The 16315-nt window shown below is 47.2% G+C and overlaps 1 protein-coding gene across 1 annotated transcript in view; it reads right to left on the bottom strand.

The window, feature by feature from the left end:
- Positions 1 to 4697: 4697 nt before the first annotated feature.
- The window catches only part of TSPAN7 (tetraspanin 7), an 82573-nt gene continuing 70955 nt past the window's right edge, over positions 4698 to 16315 (bottom strand). The window contains exons 6-8 of the mRNA XM_082751444.1: positions 12098 to 12181; positions 5962 to 6034; positions 4698 to 5839 (exon numbers count right to left, since the gene is read on the bottom strand). Of these exons, the coding sequence (XP_082607570.1) occupies positions 5966 to 6034; positions 12098 to 12181 (153 nt within the window). The 3' untranslated portion in view covers positions 4698 to 5839; positions 5962 to 5965. The remainder of the gene's footprint in view (positions 5840 to 5961; positions 6035 to 12097; positions 12182 to 16315) is intronic.

Raw genomic sequence — 16315 nt, 5'->3', positions numbered from 1 at the left:
ATTTGAATGGAGTGTTGAAAACTGCGCCACCTGCATCAGTGTGGGCTTCCCAGGGGCTGCCGGGAGACCTCTGCAGTGGGGTCTGTGGGTCCCGTGCCACCAGAGTTGCTAAGGTTTGGCCAGCTGGAGAGGGACCACGGTAATTCCAGCACATCAGAAAAAAAAAAAAAAAAAGGTCCCTTAGCTATTTGCCCCTGGTGCCCCAGCAGCCCTGCCGGAGGAGTTGCCCCGCTTGAGGCTGACCACAGCACGTGGAAGCACGTCAGTCGTGAGGAGGAGGCAACGCCTTGAGCTGCAATCTCCCAGCCTGGTGCTTTCAGCGATGAGCCTCTCGTTTTTCTGGATACACGGCCTGGCAGGGTGCCCTGAGCCTGGCAGTGCTGCCCGCAGCCCCTGCCCAGCCCCACAGCCCCTGCCCTCACCAGCAAACGGCCCCAGCACCCCGCAGCTCCCTGCTCCTACACCTGCCTGCCCGGGCCTTGGGCAGCCGATGGGAAAAAGAGCAAGGGGGGAGAGGGGAGGGAGTTGTGCTGGGCTAGGGTAAGTTACAGGGAGGATTTATGAGCATCTCCCACTGTAATACATGCACCGGTGTGCTGCTCACAGCTCCCGCTGCAGCTAAACAAGCACGGCACTGCCAGCTGGGGGGGGCTCACCTCCCGTACTGTGTGCAGTTTGGGGCCTCACAGTATAAAAAGGACATAAAACTACTAGAGAGTGTCCAAAGGAGGGCTACAGAGATGGTGAATGTGTATGAGGAGTGGCTGAGGCCCCTTGGTTTGCTCAGCCCCAAGCAGAGCAGGCTGAGGGGAGGCCTCATGGCGGCCTGCAGCTCCCTCACGAGGGGAGCAGAGGGGCAGGCGCTGAGCTCTGCTCTCTGGGGACAGCGACAGGACCCGAGGGGACGGCATGGAGCTGGGACAGGGGAGGGTCAGGCTGGGGGTTAGGGAAAGGGTCTGCACCCAGAGGGGGGTCGGGCACTGGGACAGGCTCCCCAGTGGCAGTGATCGCAGCACCGAGCCTGACAGAGTGCAAGAAGTGTCTGGACAGTGCTCTTAGAGACGTGGTCTGATTTTTTGGTGTTCCTGTGTGGAACCAGAAGTTGGACTCAATGATCCTTGTGGGTCCCTTCGCACTCAGGATGTTCTATTTTTTTTTTTTTTTTTTTTTTTTTTTTTTTGTGATGTGAAAACACTTAACCTGTTCCTCCTTTGAAAGGCCACAGGCACAGCCCGGTCTCGAGGTGGTAGCTGCCTTTGCACCATGGAGTCTGACCTTGGCTCTGTGGCTGTGACATTAGAGGACACTTTCCTTCCTCAGCTTCAACCACTCCTGCAAAAATTACTTTTCCTGCTATAGCAAGTAGATGAATAATGGATATTACAGGTTCCAGAGCACTGTATGAATCCATAGGAGACCCACACCTGGTCTTCCTCAGCTCTGTGCAGTAAGGTCACACCAAATCCTTACCCACAGGTTTGTGGAAAAAATCAAAAATCAATCAAAAACGGGCAACGCTCCAGAAAGCAAAAACTGCAAATACACAAATGTGAAATACCTTTAGGCTACCAAAAAAATATAATCCTCGAGCCCAGATACTTTAAATGTGCCAATTACTAATTCAAGTTTCAAAACTAATCACAGCTAGTTGACCTTTTGAAAACTTTTAAGTTGGAAAAAAAAATGCATTTTTTTCCACTTGTAAAACTTTCCTCAGAGTTCTGCCAACCCTTCCAGCGAAACGGGCTGAAAAGGGGGTGAAACAACGGCTGATATTAAACTGAGGAACGTCCTTTTTCCCTTCACATTGCAATCACGGTGTGGCATGCGAATCGGCCTCCCCTGTGCCAGCATCCCCTCAGTCCCCAGTTCTGCAGCCAGGCAGCTCTGGTAGTGAGGGGCTGATGTAGAGATTTCAGCCCTGCTGAAGGTCCCTCAGAGTATGGTTATGATTCCACATGAGAAAATAAAAATAAAAATACATATCTTGCTGCCTAATCCTCTTTCTCCGTGTTGTCTGCCCCTGTTAGTTCCTGCCCCTACACTCACAGCCTCAGCTCCGTGCCCAACCGTATTTCCTTGCCACATGCAGCGGGACGATGCTCTGATTCTGCACGGCGGCCCCCGGGCAGTGCTGCCGTGCACGGCAAGCGATCATTGCACTCACTGCTCCTCTGGGCGTTTCATCTGGCTGCACGCAGCGCGGGGAAGTGCCGGGGACGTGGCCACCACGGAGGCGTTTGGGCTGTGAACATTCGTGTCAGAGCTGGTGCTGTTCTCTCCCCCAGCTCCCCCCCTTGCTGCTGGGGCTGCAGCACCATCTCCTGGTCCTCCTGCCGGGCAGCCCCTGCTGCACTTGGAGCTGGCTCCTGCCTCGTGACAACGTTTTGCTCAAAGACACGTTCAGCAAAGGTTCACCCACCGAGCATGGGCACATCCCCACCAGCTTCATAAGGTCTGCACCCAGGGACACGCATTGTTTTGGGTGCTTGCCTTCACCTCCTCGATGAAGACGTTGATTTCAGTGCACTAAATGAAGCAAATGGTTGATGGGCTTTTCATGGCGAAGCCGCCTGCTCCGGCGCTCGCCGCGGTCCGACTGCCTCCTGTTTGTGGCAGCCCCGCCGCCTGCGTTTTCAAACAAAGCTGGTTTAGAATAACATGAATCTGAAATGGATTATTATCGGGCTGACTGCCCCTTGGGGTCTAATGAAAAGCACTCATTAATTCTCAGGGCAGGAGAGCTAATTACTTTTTTTTTAAAAAAAAAAAAAAGACTGTGCTAATTGCCAATAACTTTTTTATTGAATTGGCCCCGTAAAGCCATTTTTTTTTTTTTTTTTTGATTTCCCTTTCAAACTGTAGCACCAAAAGGGCATCGGACAAAAAAAATAGGGCGTGCAGGGCTGAGGTGGGCTTCACCTCGCAGGCAGAGAGGAGGCAGTCCTGGGCCCCGGCCGCACCAGGGACGGCTCGAAGGTGAATACAGCAGCACACAGCAGCAACCCGCTGGCCCAGCACGCTGGCTTTGTACCTGGGAGAAGGACTGACACATCCAACGTGTGGGTCACAGCGAACTTTGGGATGAAGAAAATTCCGGGCAAGTTTTGCTTGCTTTAATTACAAATAAAAAGACATCAAATCATCGCCATATGTTCTTTCGACCGAGCAGTAACCCACAAGCATGGTGATACAAGTAAATCCCACAAAAGCACACCAAGGCTGTAGGAACAAACCGCTCCTGAGCCTCAGGCCATGCCATGGGTTTATGCTGGCCACGAACACCACCGCCCGTGCACTGCAATATTTTTTTTGCAGTCTTGCAGTCCTTACAGCAGGCCAAAATACTTCCTGTTTCAAGCCCCTTTGACTGAAAAAAATAGAGGGATGTGGGTTTTGCTCCTTCTCCCACTCCAGCAGTTCTCCCCCTGGGCATCAGCCTTCCCTCGCACCGTGTCTGCTGGTTCTCCCCTCCAGCAGGTAAAGCACCCGAACCGTGGCTTCCTACCCTGCCAGGCAGAAAGCTGTGCTTCACCTCTGGAAATATGGCTTATAGTTAGATGAATACTCTCCTTTTTAAGAGCACATAGGGCTTTTATATATGACTTTTCACTTCTGGAGAGGAAGTGAAAAGGGGGAGCTGGGGCAGCACCGTGCAGCCGCCCCATTCCTCCCTGTGGTGCCCCATGGCACAGGACTCGCTGAGGACTCTGGAGAGCAGCGATGCCAGCAGCAGGGACACGCTCTGGTCTTGGGGCAGGCAACAGGGAAAGGGCAGTGAAGCAGCAGGGCAGATTTAAACCCGTGGAGCAGCTTCCTCTTTTATTTACAAGTCTCTGCTCTGAATTGCTTTTGAAGCTCAAGGACGGACTGGTGGAAGAGGTGGTGTCCCCACACTTCAGGGTCCCCTACACCTACTGCTGCTCTCACGCAGAAGTACCAAGCCTTTTTGTCCCCATTACCAACTTACAAATAGGGAAAATGGGGGTGATGAAGAAAACACGACTTGCTCACGTGTTTCACGGGGTACAGAAGCGCATTACCCCGTGCACAGCCCTCAGCACAGGCAGCTCCTGGGCACCACGCTCACACGAGCGACACCGCCGACTGCAGGCAGCCAGGCTCATCTTAGCGCCCTGCTAAAAAAGACCTCGTGGTGGCACGGGGCGCCTGCCCTTCCCCATTTCAACTTTTCACGGGCCTTTGATCAGCCCTTCAGCTCCCCGCACATTCAGACGAGGAAGAGACGAGTGCTGCCTCTCCACGACTGCAGCAAAGATGGCTATTAGCCCCCCTCCCCGCCCCTCTTCCCCCCACCCACACGCTTACCAAAATCAAAGAGATGCTTAATGCCAAAATCATGCGCAGCGCGAAGGACAGGATAATTAAACGCTGCAGATTGTATCAGTCACAAGCGGAGAAATTGCAAAGCAGAGGGTATGGATTTGTCACATGGTGAAACCAGCTGTGGAAGGTTTTTCTAGGAGCTTTGAAACAATTCCAGCTCTTTTTTTTTTTTTTTTTTCCAGGGTAATAACATTTTTCTGTCAAAAGCAAGTTAGTTGTTAAAATATGCATAAAGGCATGTCACTCCAAGCTGTGCACTTGTGTTTCATTTGCACTTCCCCCCCTCCCCCCCCTCCCCAAAAAGAGTTTTGTTACAACTAAAGAACAAAAAGGAGGCGGCTAGAAATCTGTAATGGTTCCATTTATTAATACGTATATCACAAATACTCACAATATCAATGCATTCTCGTTGGCATGCTAGACAGAGGCATTATTAAAAAAGTCCTATTTTTTAAAAAGGTTTTAAACTTTTGCTTTCCCCCAAAAATATTTCATATGCCTGTGTGTGTTTGTTTTTTTTTTTTTTGTGATTTTTTTTTTATTTCGATTTGATTCAACGATGTATTTGGTGGCTGCAACCTCGATGCAAAAAGAAAGAAAAAGGAAGGACGGGAAAAAAAAATAATAATCTGAAGGCCGCAGTACAGCACGGTTCAGTTAGTTCATAGCTATCTACTGAAAATAAAGGAAGCAAAATTACTGCCTTCACGGTAAGCAACAACACAGCTTAGTAACAGTATTACACAGGATCAGGTTCAGAGGCAAAATGCACTAGACAAAGCCTACCGGGATACGCACTAGGCATACAACACTGAGTAAGAATCAAAGATGTAGAAGAACACCAGGAGCAACGCTTCCCTTCAAGCACAACATTTTAACATCATTTTCAAGTATCTTTATGTTATGTTACCGATTCCTTTTGTTTTTTTTGGGGACGGGGAGCAGGTGGGAGGAAGGGGGAAAGGGCGAAAACCTTAGTAAAGCAAGAAACAAACCGAGAAATTAAGGTTAAAAACCGAAAGAATAGATATTTCATATACCGGTCTTATATGAACGTGTGCGACACTTATTAACCATGGCGAAAGGCTGGTCGCGCCCTCCGGTCACTACATGCACAGCCTGCTCGATGCTGTTAATGAATTAATTACCTGTGTTAACTTACAATGCAACTACTGCGTGGCGAGACGAGGAGCAGACGGACGGCGCCGCGTCCCCCGCCCGGCCTGGAGGTCGGGGGTGGAGGCCGAGCGGTGCCGGCGGCTCTCGGTCACGCCGGGACTCGACAGGATGGTGGCAACACTACACGGGGGGGCAGAGGTCGGGATTTCGGGGGGTGGCGAGCGCGCACGCGGGCGCACGTGCTTGCTTGTAGTGGGGGGGTGTGCGTGCGTGCGAGAGACAGTGTGTGCTATAACATTCGTGTCAGTCTTTCTTGGGTGCTGCTGCAGGTCCCGGTCCTGAGACAGGCTCTGGACGTCGCGCTTCTGAAAGACTAGAACAGAAAAAAAGACAGAAGATTGGGATGGAAAAAAACCCAAGGAATCACGTGGGAAGACTTAATTCCCGATGAATTAAGCGGCATCTTCTGTCTGCAGCACGCGCAGCAAGGCTCACCTTGTTACACCATCTCGTACTGGTTAGCAGTAATAAACCGGGACAGGCAGCACGCCAGCAGCATCCCGATCAACTGTTGCAGACAGGAGGGGAAGCAGAAGAGAAGAAGTTGGATTAAATGAATGCAGGGCGAAGGAGAGGCCACGGCAGGCCAATATTTCTTGTCCTGGTGTTATCACCCGCAGCAGAATTTACCCCCTGTTTTAGGGACCGCTCTGACTAGAGGAACAGCATTAAAATCTCGTCCTTTCCCACCGGATCCTCCTCTGGATTGTTACCCAAGCCCGTTTATATGACACCCTGCAGGTGTTTTTACTACTTTTCGATCCTGTTTCCACTCCAGGCCCAGCCAGGCACGGATGGGCAACCAGCGGGCCCCACCGCGGGTCCTGACGGCCCGGGGTGGGAATGCTCTCCTTACAAACGATGCAGCACTCGATAAACCAATGTTGTAAATCCAGAAATAAAATAAAGTTTTTTTTTAAAAAAAAAAAAAGTCTTTCACTGTTCCCCTGGATATTACTCAGATTATTGGAAACAGATCCCTCGCCCCTTCAGTAACCTCTGAGCCGGCTGTTTTAGTGTTTTGTGCGCAGCAGTTTGTTGGCTTTTCCTGCACAGGCCAACAGCATTAACGCGCTGTACATAACTCTGCCTCCCTTTTCTCACTGGGATCGGCCAATTAATTAACTCACGAGCAGACCTACACTGTCACCCTCCATCACCGGCCACGGGGCGAGGCATGAGGGCTGACTCTGACGGAGGATCAGCCTCTCCCTGACTTCGCCCCAAGCATCCACAGCAGCTTTTACCAAGGTTTGGGGTCCCCTGGCTGCTCCAGCTCCCTTGCTGGTGCCCTGGGGTGCCTGGTGGGGACAGTTTGACGTGGAGCAGTGCTCAGGAAGGCAGATCCCAACCCCGTCGCACCACCAGGCCGTGAGTCTTCCCCTTAGAGCCCGCAGCTAATGGCTGGCTGGCTGCTCGCCCAAATTGGCTCCTTCTTTCATTTCACGCTTGGGAGTGTTTGTCATTTCCCCTACAGGATCAGTGCTCCCCGTAAACACTATCATCATTGAAATATTCACCTTCTCCACTGGCCAATTGCTCGATCCCCTGTTACGCTACACCTGCCTTACATCGCTTTGTGGCGGCATCTCAGTACTGAGACCACTCAAAGGCTTCATGACCCCCACAGCTGATAACCCTTCCTCAACAACCTCCAACAAAAGGCTCAGCTACTAGGCTTTGCAGGCTGTATTTTCACAGCTGCCAGAAGAGATGTGGGTGCTGGAAACGCTCCCCAGCCTTGAAAATCTTACTTGATACCAAGAAGACATTTTAGCCAAGAGAAAACTCCATCCCAAACCCCAAACCGTTCCCCCCTCATCCTACAGTGTTCCTGCATTCAAGTTAACTCATCTTGTGAGCCTGTGCCACAAGATCCTCGTTATTTCCTATCCCTCACTAGAGCCTCAGTCTTCCTTTGTTGCTATTTCAGACGGCATTTCATTGCACAGCCCCAGACGGCCACAGAGGGGAGGAAAGTCGGGGCAATGCCTGGAAAACAACCATGTTCTGATTTAGCCAAGTCACTCGTAAGATGAATGGCAGGTTACACAGGGATGCATCTTCCTGATCCCTGGTCCACTTACCAATTCCTGGCCCGGACTATATGCTGGTTTACACATTTAAGTCACTATAGTGCCAAAACATCCAACTTCTGTATCTCAAAAATGATGGTCCGCATATCGAGCCATTGCGTACACTGATTTTGTAAGGCACTTCCAGGTGTCACTAGGGCACAGCAGGGCTGTAACAAATATCTTAGAAGTACTCTGAACACATATAAAACCTCGTATTTCACAAGGCGTGTGGACTTTCACACCGAACCACAAGAGTACCGTCCCTCCTGTACCAAGAAGAGGCGACGCTGCATTAAGCTGCTGAATTTCCCTCGCGGTGCTCTCTCATTACAGCCATAGCTACAAGTTCCCTGTATTTCAAGCAGGTTAGAGGCTCTCTGTCTGTGAACCGCAAATGAGCTCCCTCCACCCCCTCTTGCTCCCCGTGTTTGCTCCATCACTGGCAACCTTCAGACGTGCGCCCCTCATCCCATTGTGCAGCAGGTCCCTGCAGCTCCTTTGATACACCAGAGGAACCAGCATAAAAGGGTTCCAGCAAAGAAACTAGCCGCTAGAAGTTGCCTTCATTTCCTTAGCTCCCATCATCTCTCAAGTGCCCCAGCTCAACTTTTATCCACTTATTAATTCTTTTTTTTTTTTTTCCTTTTTTTTATAGTCCCATTTTTTTGAGCTCTAAGAATGACAAAGTTCAAACATCACTCCACCAGGGAAAGTGCCAGACGTGGTTCTGTAGTTGTCTCCTCTCTCACTTTTTCCTTTTCTTCCCACTTTTCTAAGATCACCTTGGTCTCCTGAAATATTACACAAAACCCAGAGAGTTTGTCTTGATACCTCTGGTCTTGCTGCAGGAAACTTGAAAATACTGACAAATTCTTTGGCTTAGAGCACTGGAAAACCCACATCCCTCAGGTGCATCTTCCTTACTACCAATCTGTTGGCGAAAGTTCACTCCAGACAGCTCAATGCAGCCCATACATTTTTCATTTCTCCATGGTATCGAGGGGTAATCTTAGGCATATCTTGGATTTGATCACTGAAATCCGTCCACGGCAACTTCCTAGCAATCTTATCTCCCACCACATACACGATGACTGTTTTTTAAATATAATTATTTCACAGGAATTAAAATTGAGTGGGAGCTATCCTGCAGGACACACTTATTACGTCTTATTATACGGAAGAGAAACTGAAGTGCAATTTGAATTTCCATTTTATTTTGGATCTGCATTTCCATTTTTCCATTTTGTGCCTTGGTATCTTCACCACTCCTCGTTCCCTGGAACCCCACCAAACTCTATAAACACAGATGCGTTGAAGTAACCGCGAATTCATCGCTGGATCAGGTAAGCTAAAACTGTTTTTTTTTTATCCATCAGGAATAACAGTACAGTTTGATGATTTACCTTGCCGTATTCTCAATATGCAGAGCTTCAAGCACCCTGCTCCCCTGCCTCTATTTCATAAGACAGCAAATTTTCCATGTCACGTGCTGCTTACCCCAGCCAGCCTCCAGTGCCGCGGCACGCCTCTGGCACAGCTCCTATCTCCGTGCTGAACCCGCAGTGACTGCTCTGTAGAAGCAGCAGACGTAGTGCTACATTAAATTTCAAGTCGCACGTTGCATCCCCATGTGGATCCAACTCCCCAGCCCCGGTGCAACGGGGCGCAGAGCTGCACTCCCCTCCCTGGGGGCTGTGCCAGGCCAAGTCTCAGCCCCCGTGTCTCCAGACAGGGGCTGCAGCAGACGAGGCTGGTGATGTCTCTCCCAGAGCTGTGTCCACAGCCAGGTAGACATCACCTCCTCTATTCAGAACAGAGTGCTCATTTTGCTGCTCAGAAGAGCACCTGCTAAGCCGAAATTATTCCAGCTGAAAGTCAGCATCGGCATCTGATGCCAAAAACTCTGAAATTGCATTTCATTATTGTTATTTCGAATCCGAGGCGCAGTGCCTGCTTCTCAACACGCAGGCAGCGACAGCAGCACAGTGGATTCGTTCAAGCCCCGTCTCTGACTGGGAGGTCTGTGCCAGGCCTGCGAGATGCAATGCCATTACATCAGCCTTCCCCGTTTTGGGGAATCAGCACATTCCTCATGCTAGTCAACACCTCACAAATCACGCGAAGGAAAGGCCCTTGAGCATGCTTTGCTGGAGACGAGCGACACGTCCTAATTTGCCTTTTATTTAGATTAAAACTGTTCTCAGTAGGAAGAGCAAAACCTCGCCTGCAGCTGGAACGCTGCCTGGCACTACTGCCAGCCCGGGCTGACCTGAAACCAGTCTGTAAACACCAACCCTAACCGGGTCCAGCAAAACAGATTAGTCAGGAAATGACAACTGGACACCTTCTCTTCTTCTTCTACTCCTTTTTTCTACTCAGCACACACACCTTGGGTTTTCCCCAGAAGGATCATGCTCTGTATGGTTTGCCTGCCTCTGCTGCAGCACGGCCTGCCTTCCTGCATGGCGTTCACAGAACAACTCATGGCCTACAGCAAACAGCCAGGCACGTGCCAAAATGCTGACAGCTCCGGCTGAACTCCCCCTCCCAGCTGCAAGCAGCTTCCAGGCAAGGTGTTTCTTTGCCTATCATACGTGTGGTAGACTGATTAGAGTTTTTCACATAACATCAGTCCCAATCAAAGCATTAACCCTAGCAGCGCATAAATGACTCATAAAGTTCTACTTATCCCATTATTTTGGAGGGTTTTACAATAGATATTTAAAAAGATGCTATACAGCCTTCTAGCTGTATGGAAACTGAAGTGAAATGAAGAGTTCAGAGTCCTACAGAGGTAATCAAGTTATAATCAAGGTTGGAGAAGAGCATCAGGACAACTTTGACCATCCAACAAGAACTAGAATAGACTATTTTTAAAAGAAAATCTCTCCCCCTGCTCCATGCACCAGCTCCAGATTGCTGGTTTCTCTGCTTTGGATCACAAAGAGCTGACACCCACATGCACGCTCCGGGTGCCTTGAGGCATGGTGAAGCTAGACCTAACTGAAGATTCATATAAAACAGGATGAAAAGCCAAAGCATGGGGCTTCTCACACTTGAGACCAAGAGAAGAAGGAGTCAGGTTTCCAGATATGCCCAAGGCAGAGGCAGCAGCTGGCCTGAGCCCACCCGTTTCCAGGGCTACCCTGGGTTTGTGTGTATGTTGACCAAGAGCCATTTTCCACACAGCTTGTGGACTGTTACTCTGAAAAACCTGGAGGCCACAGTAAATGCTGAGTGAATTAGCCTCAGAGAGCTCTTACTAAATAGCGTGCAGCCAAGCACAGACTGAACAGATGGGGTAGCCAGGGCAAGAGGGGAACTACATCTACTTGCCCACCACCAGCAATGGCACTGGGAAATCCTTCCAGTGCAGCACAGTATAAACCTGCACCTTGCTGACTGAATCCATGAGTTTTCAGAAGTCAAATAATTTGTCCTAGCACCTCTCTTCTTCATACCACTGGATAAACATAAGTCATTCAAGAGACATTTGTATTTTCAGTGTTGCCTCAGGACCCAGGTTTTTAATGTTGTGGGAATGAAGCAAGTGAAAGTTGCAGGACAGTTTTTGGATATGACACTTGCAGTCGCACCACACGCTCTCCACAGCGAGAAGGCAGGCTGCCTCTCAAATGTAAGCGGATTGGACATCAAATACATCGTCACACATTTTGCTGCACCATTCTGTAAGCACTTCTGCATTGCTGGTGTCTCCCCCTCCCATTTTTGCTCATTCGCAGGAGAATCCTTGCCATCGTGCATGAAATGAGTAGTATAAAGGAGCACAGGTCTTGTTGAAAGATGCAGGTGCTTTCCTGCCACTTCTTGATTAAAAGATTCTGACCAGTCCTTTGGTTTCCCTAACCCTTGTCTAGGCTATTCTGTTTGAATATCAGAGAGCAGCAAGCACCTTCTTAGTTCTTCTCTTCCCCTACCCATACCAAGCATTTTAGTGCAGGCAAGGAGCTGGTCTAATAATCTGCTTTTGGCAGATCTCTGCTCAAAGTGTTCAGAGCTACAAGGAAAAAGAAAGATCAATCACCAAAACCCAGTGCCCCTTGCAGGCTAGGCTCCCTTTTCCCCTTCTCCAGGATGCAGAGGCCTGAAGGTAGACCCTTATTTGTATTCTTCACTCCTTTAAAAAATAGTAAGAGCGCTTAGAAGATAGAAGCTTATCCAAACAATGGACAAGCTATTTGTCTTCTTTGCTGTTTATGCTCCATTTAAGCCAATGTTTTATTGGGTTAACCTCTATGTGACCCGGTGAAGGGACAAGTTGTTTTCCTTGAGCTAGTCATTAGCTCAACCGTAACTGATATTCCCAAGGAGAAACTTCATTTAAGTTGAAAAAAAGAAAATCAATGAACAGATGACCTCAGGACTAACGAGCATGCTGAGCTCAGTCCCTTACCATAATCCTTCCTTCCTTGATGTCAGGATAAAGAGAAAGAAGAAAAAAAAATGGGGGAGGAAAGCGTTTATGCACTTACCTGTGAGAACGCAATCCCAAAAGCAACTCCAGCTATAATTCCCATATTTGTCTCCATAAAACTGGTCACCAAATCGTAACAGCCCTGGAAAACAAACACAATAATTCTTTGTATAGATCTTCCCTGGCATGTACACATACATACATACCTCTCATTTAAAATGTTCTTGGGCTAGATGATGTTTTTGCTGTTATTTCCAACAATGTCACCTTTTTTTTTTCTAACAGCAATTCTGAGTGAATGATGGAATATGATGACAAAAATAGCTCTGCTTAGAAACAAAGGCATCCGAGTATTTTTAACAGCTAAATGTGATGTTGCAGTCATTTTCACTCATTTTCATAGGTCGTATTAAAGAAAGACAGTTTGCAGTGATTGAATAAACATTATACCTTTGATTTGAAACCACACCAATAATGATGTAAAGTCATGTTATAACACAATACAGGTGCCAAAAATGAGTAATTGATGCTGATCTCTGAATATTCCAGATGTTTAGTACAAGCACACTTCAGGTGTCCAGTAAGGCATTCTGCTTACCTTCATCAGTCAAAGGAGACCAGGCAAGGTTCTGATTGGTATGCAACCTCAAACTATCTAATGAAGTTATCAAGTGTTCTGTATGAAGCTTCCTGGTCTGTTTGCTCTAGGATATAAAGTTCCCTGACCAGCTCCCCAGACCCAATTTTCTATCTCTAGCTCAGACCCTGACTCCATCAGCTGACTTGCTTCCTCCTACCCCATCTCATGGCACCCACCAATGCCAGAAAATTCATACATGTAAGCTGCCCTTCTCTTGGACAAGCTTTTTTCACATGTCCTGTCAATGTTAGCTTTACCCAAGTTTCTCCAATTGCCTACTCTGCCCTTCAAAAAAAGAGTTTGAAATTAGTTTTCCTAGTTTGTGGTCCCTAAATGAATCTAAACCCATGACATAAAACTTGAAAAAAAATATTAATTTGTCTTTTATTACTAACTCAATTTGCCCACATAACACAAAGCCGCATACCAACCTTTTGCCACACTTCCCCAAAAGACCAACAACACTCTGCATAAAGTCATTCCCATGGCCTTGCATGTAATGTTATAACTTTATCCACTTTACTGGAAGTTGGAAAAAAAACAGAAATAAGAGTGAGTTCCCCTTCCCAGTTGGGACTCTAGTCCTGTACAGGAGATACATCGCTACGTTCCTCCTCCATCCACACACCACTTCTGCAAGTACTGGAAGAACTCTGCATGATTTCAGAGCATTACACTGCTTGTGAAGAGTAACAGCTAGAAGGAAAGGACAATGTCATCTGTTGCAGACAGCCCATTCATGACCTAAATTATATCATTTCTTTAACCTCTTCTGTAATATCAGAAGACATTTTATTTAATCCTGGGAGTAATGAAGTGGTAAACCTAACAGTAACTGAGGACCAGCACAGCCATAATTCAGTTCTGAAATGTTTAAGCATATGTATTAATTATGTCTTACAACACTATACAGTATGTTAGATTCAAGCTTGCATATTTAACACATCAAGCAACTATAGCTGTGCGTGTGTCGTACATATTATGAAATGAGATTAGATTTCTCAACCAGTTCTTTCATTCAGTCTGACACGCTTAATGTTCTCCTAGCTTTTCTGAAATCTGTTCTGTTCAACAGCCTTCAAGAGAAGCAACATCTAACAGCAATGGCAATTTGAGGGAGACAGAAGATCTCGTTAAAAAAACATGCAAGTGAGATAGGTGTGATCATTCTCCTCATTTGAAGACCGTATTTTCCCAAATCACAATCATCTGTTTCCTGAAGTGCACCGCATAAATAAGGCTAATTTCTCAGCCCTTGCTATGCACATGAAGAAGAGTGCAAGAAGCAGTGGTACAAATATTTGTGAAGCACTGTGTGCAAACATCTGGGTGCTGATTCAGAGGTCAGGAGTGACGATGTAGCAAGGATATGATGTTTCTTCACACATCTGTTCCTTTATTAAGATTTTTGAGAGAAATAGTTCTTGGGATTTGCTGCTAAGGAGCTCTGAAGATTAAAAACACAATATAAACTTCAATTAGCTAATCCTAATGACAGCTTTTAAAGTTAGGTATTAGTCCCATCTGATTTCAGGGATCTGACAGACTACATGATTTACACAAGGTCACCAAGCAAGTTAGTGGCAGAGTTTGCAAAGAAGACCCAGGAATGTTTTCATTCAATCCTTCAATTAGATCTTTAGCTAATCCTCTTTGGGTAACGTATCATTATTCTTCGGGCAAAACAACCCTTCCTCCAGCTTTGCTTTTTATTCCCACGCCCCTTTCAGAAACATCCCACCTTGCTCAAGAGTTAGGGACAAATCCAAGATCCGACAATTGCTAAACTTCCCCATGGCAATCAAACCCAGTAATGAGGTCAGCTGCCTCCCGAGGAATCAGCAGCTCTCTTCCAGCAGGTGACTTGGGCGTTAGACAAGAGGGAGTCTGAGGAGCAAGCATGACTGCAAACGAGTCACTGGCACGACTAACACAAGTTCCTTCATCCCACAGCTGCTCCCTACACATTTGCAGGTGTCCTTTGCCAAGAGGAACTCACAAATGGACGGGGATTCCTCTGTGCATGCAGAGCATGGGGAGTAAGCCTGGCACTTTTGGGAAACACCAGACTGGTAGTGGGAATGCAAGCAACACCTGCACTGTTATGCAGGCAGGAAAGGGTCAAAGAGCATGGCCATTCCCAGACGGATCCCCTGTTAGAGGACAAGGCAGTCTCTGAGGATGCACACACAAACCAGAAAGCTTTCCTGCCGGGGATGCTGGCTGCACTGCACATCCCATAGATCCACACCAGTCCTGTCTCTGACTGTCTTCCCACTTTTACAAAAACAAAAAAGTTGCTACAAGTTCATAAAGTGCGAACGAAAGGAGTTGCTCATCCTAGATATTCTACATCTATCCTATACATAATCCTTGCAACCCAGCAAGATTACTTTGCTGGTGACGACTGTGAGTTTCATAACAGATGGACGTCACTACTGTTCCAGGTACATCTGCGACAAGTGGCTCTCATTAAACTATTACAGAAAAGAAAGTGGTTAGGAAAAGTCAGTGGGAAATAATAATCTATTATCCTTTCCTTTTTTTTAGTACATGCTAGAAAATGTCCACTTGACTGCTTTGAAAAAAAAAAAAGATGTTGCAGGCCGTGCTCAGCCACCACTTCAACTTTCTGATCTATAGGTGACTGAGGTGAAAAAGACAGAAACAGAAAGCAGAGAGACATTTCCGTATTTCCCCTGCTATCTACTCAAGACATTTTCTTCTTTTTTCCTTTTTTTTTCTTTTTTCTATGTAACACTGAAAACAGAAACAGCAAGGCAAACAGTTCTGAAGTCTGAGGTATGCTGCAACTTAGCTTGGTGAGTTGGCTACAAATTCATTAGTTTTACCAATACACTGTCTGTTGCTTTTCTTGCAAATCTGAAGTAGAAAGAAAGAACTGATGATGCACCAGCAATTAAAGGAAAAACCTGAGCTGTACTTCTGCAGTCCAGTGCCTGTGATATATGCTGTATTGTTTTCCCTTTATTCCTCCCTTTCCTTGTGCTTTCTGTATTTTTATTCCCCAATTATTCATTTTCTTCCTCTATTTCCAACCTGCTTTCCCAGTCCTGTGCTGTTTTCCCAATCTGTTCCTTCAGGTGACCCCAAGCTGTGCTTTGATTGTAGTGGCACGCGTTCAAAGATTTTCTTAAGAGCCACTGCTCAACGTACCCACATAAACATACACTTGTCAGTCATCCCTATTTTCTCTGTTTGGGATGACAATTATGCAGTGTCATTTCTAGTAGCACTTCTAGCACTGAAATTTCAAGTAGACCATAAGCAGGAGTAAAACCTGTCCTTCCTTTCACCTAGACACATCTTTCTTCTGAACAAAAAAGCACAGCATTCAGCAGGAGAGCGCAGAGAAGCACTGAATGACCTAGCTTTCAAGGGCAGCCAAATGCACGTGCTGCACACACTCCTTTGCCTGATCAGCACTGCTCCTGTGTGCAGAGCTGTACCTGAATCAGTTATGAGGAACGGGAACAAATTTCCTTCTCATCAGCAACGTCACCACAACTGGTCATTGGAGAGAAGTCAGCTTAAGGAATCTGAAAGCAAGTGAGGAGCAAAGCCCACTCTTACCATCACTCTACCCCAAAACACATCCTAACCAACCAAACACTT

Source organism: Aythya marila (genome assembly GCF_965140915.1).
Source record: "Aythya marila genome assembly, chromosome: 1".
In the NCBI taxonomy this organism is placed as follows: domain Eukaryota; kingdom Metazoa; phylum Chordata; class Aves; order Anseriformes; family Anatidae; genus Aythya; species Aythya marila.
This window is presented reverse-complemented; position numbering and strand designations above follow the sequence as displayed.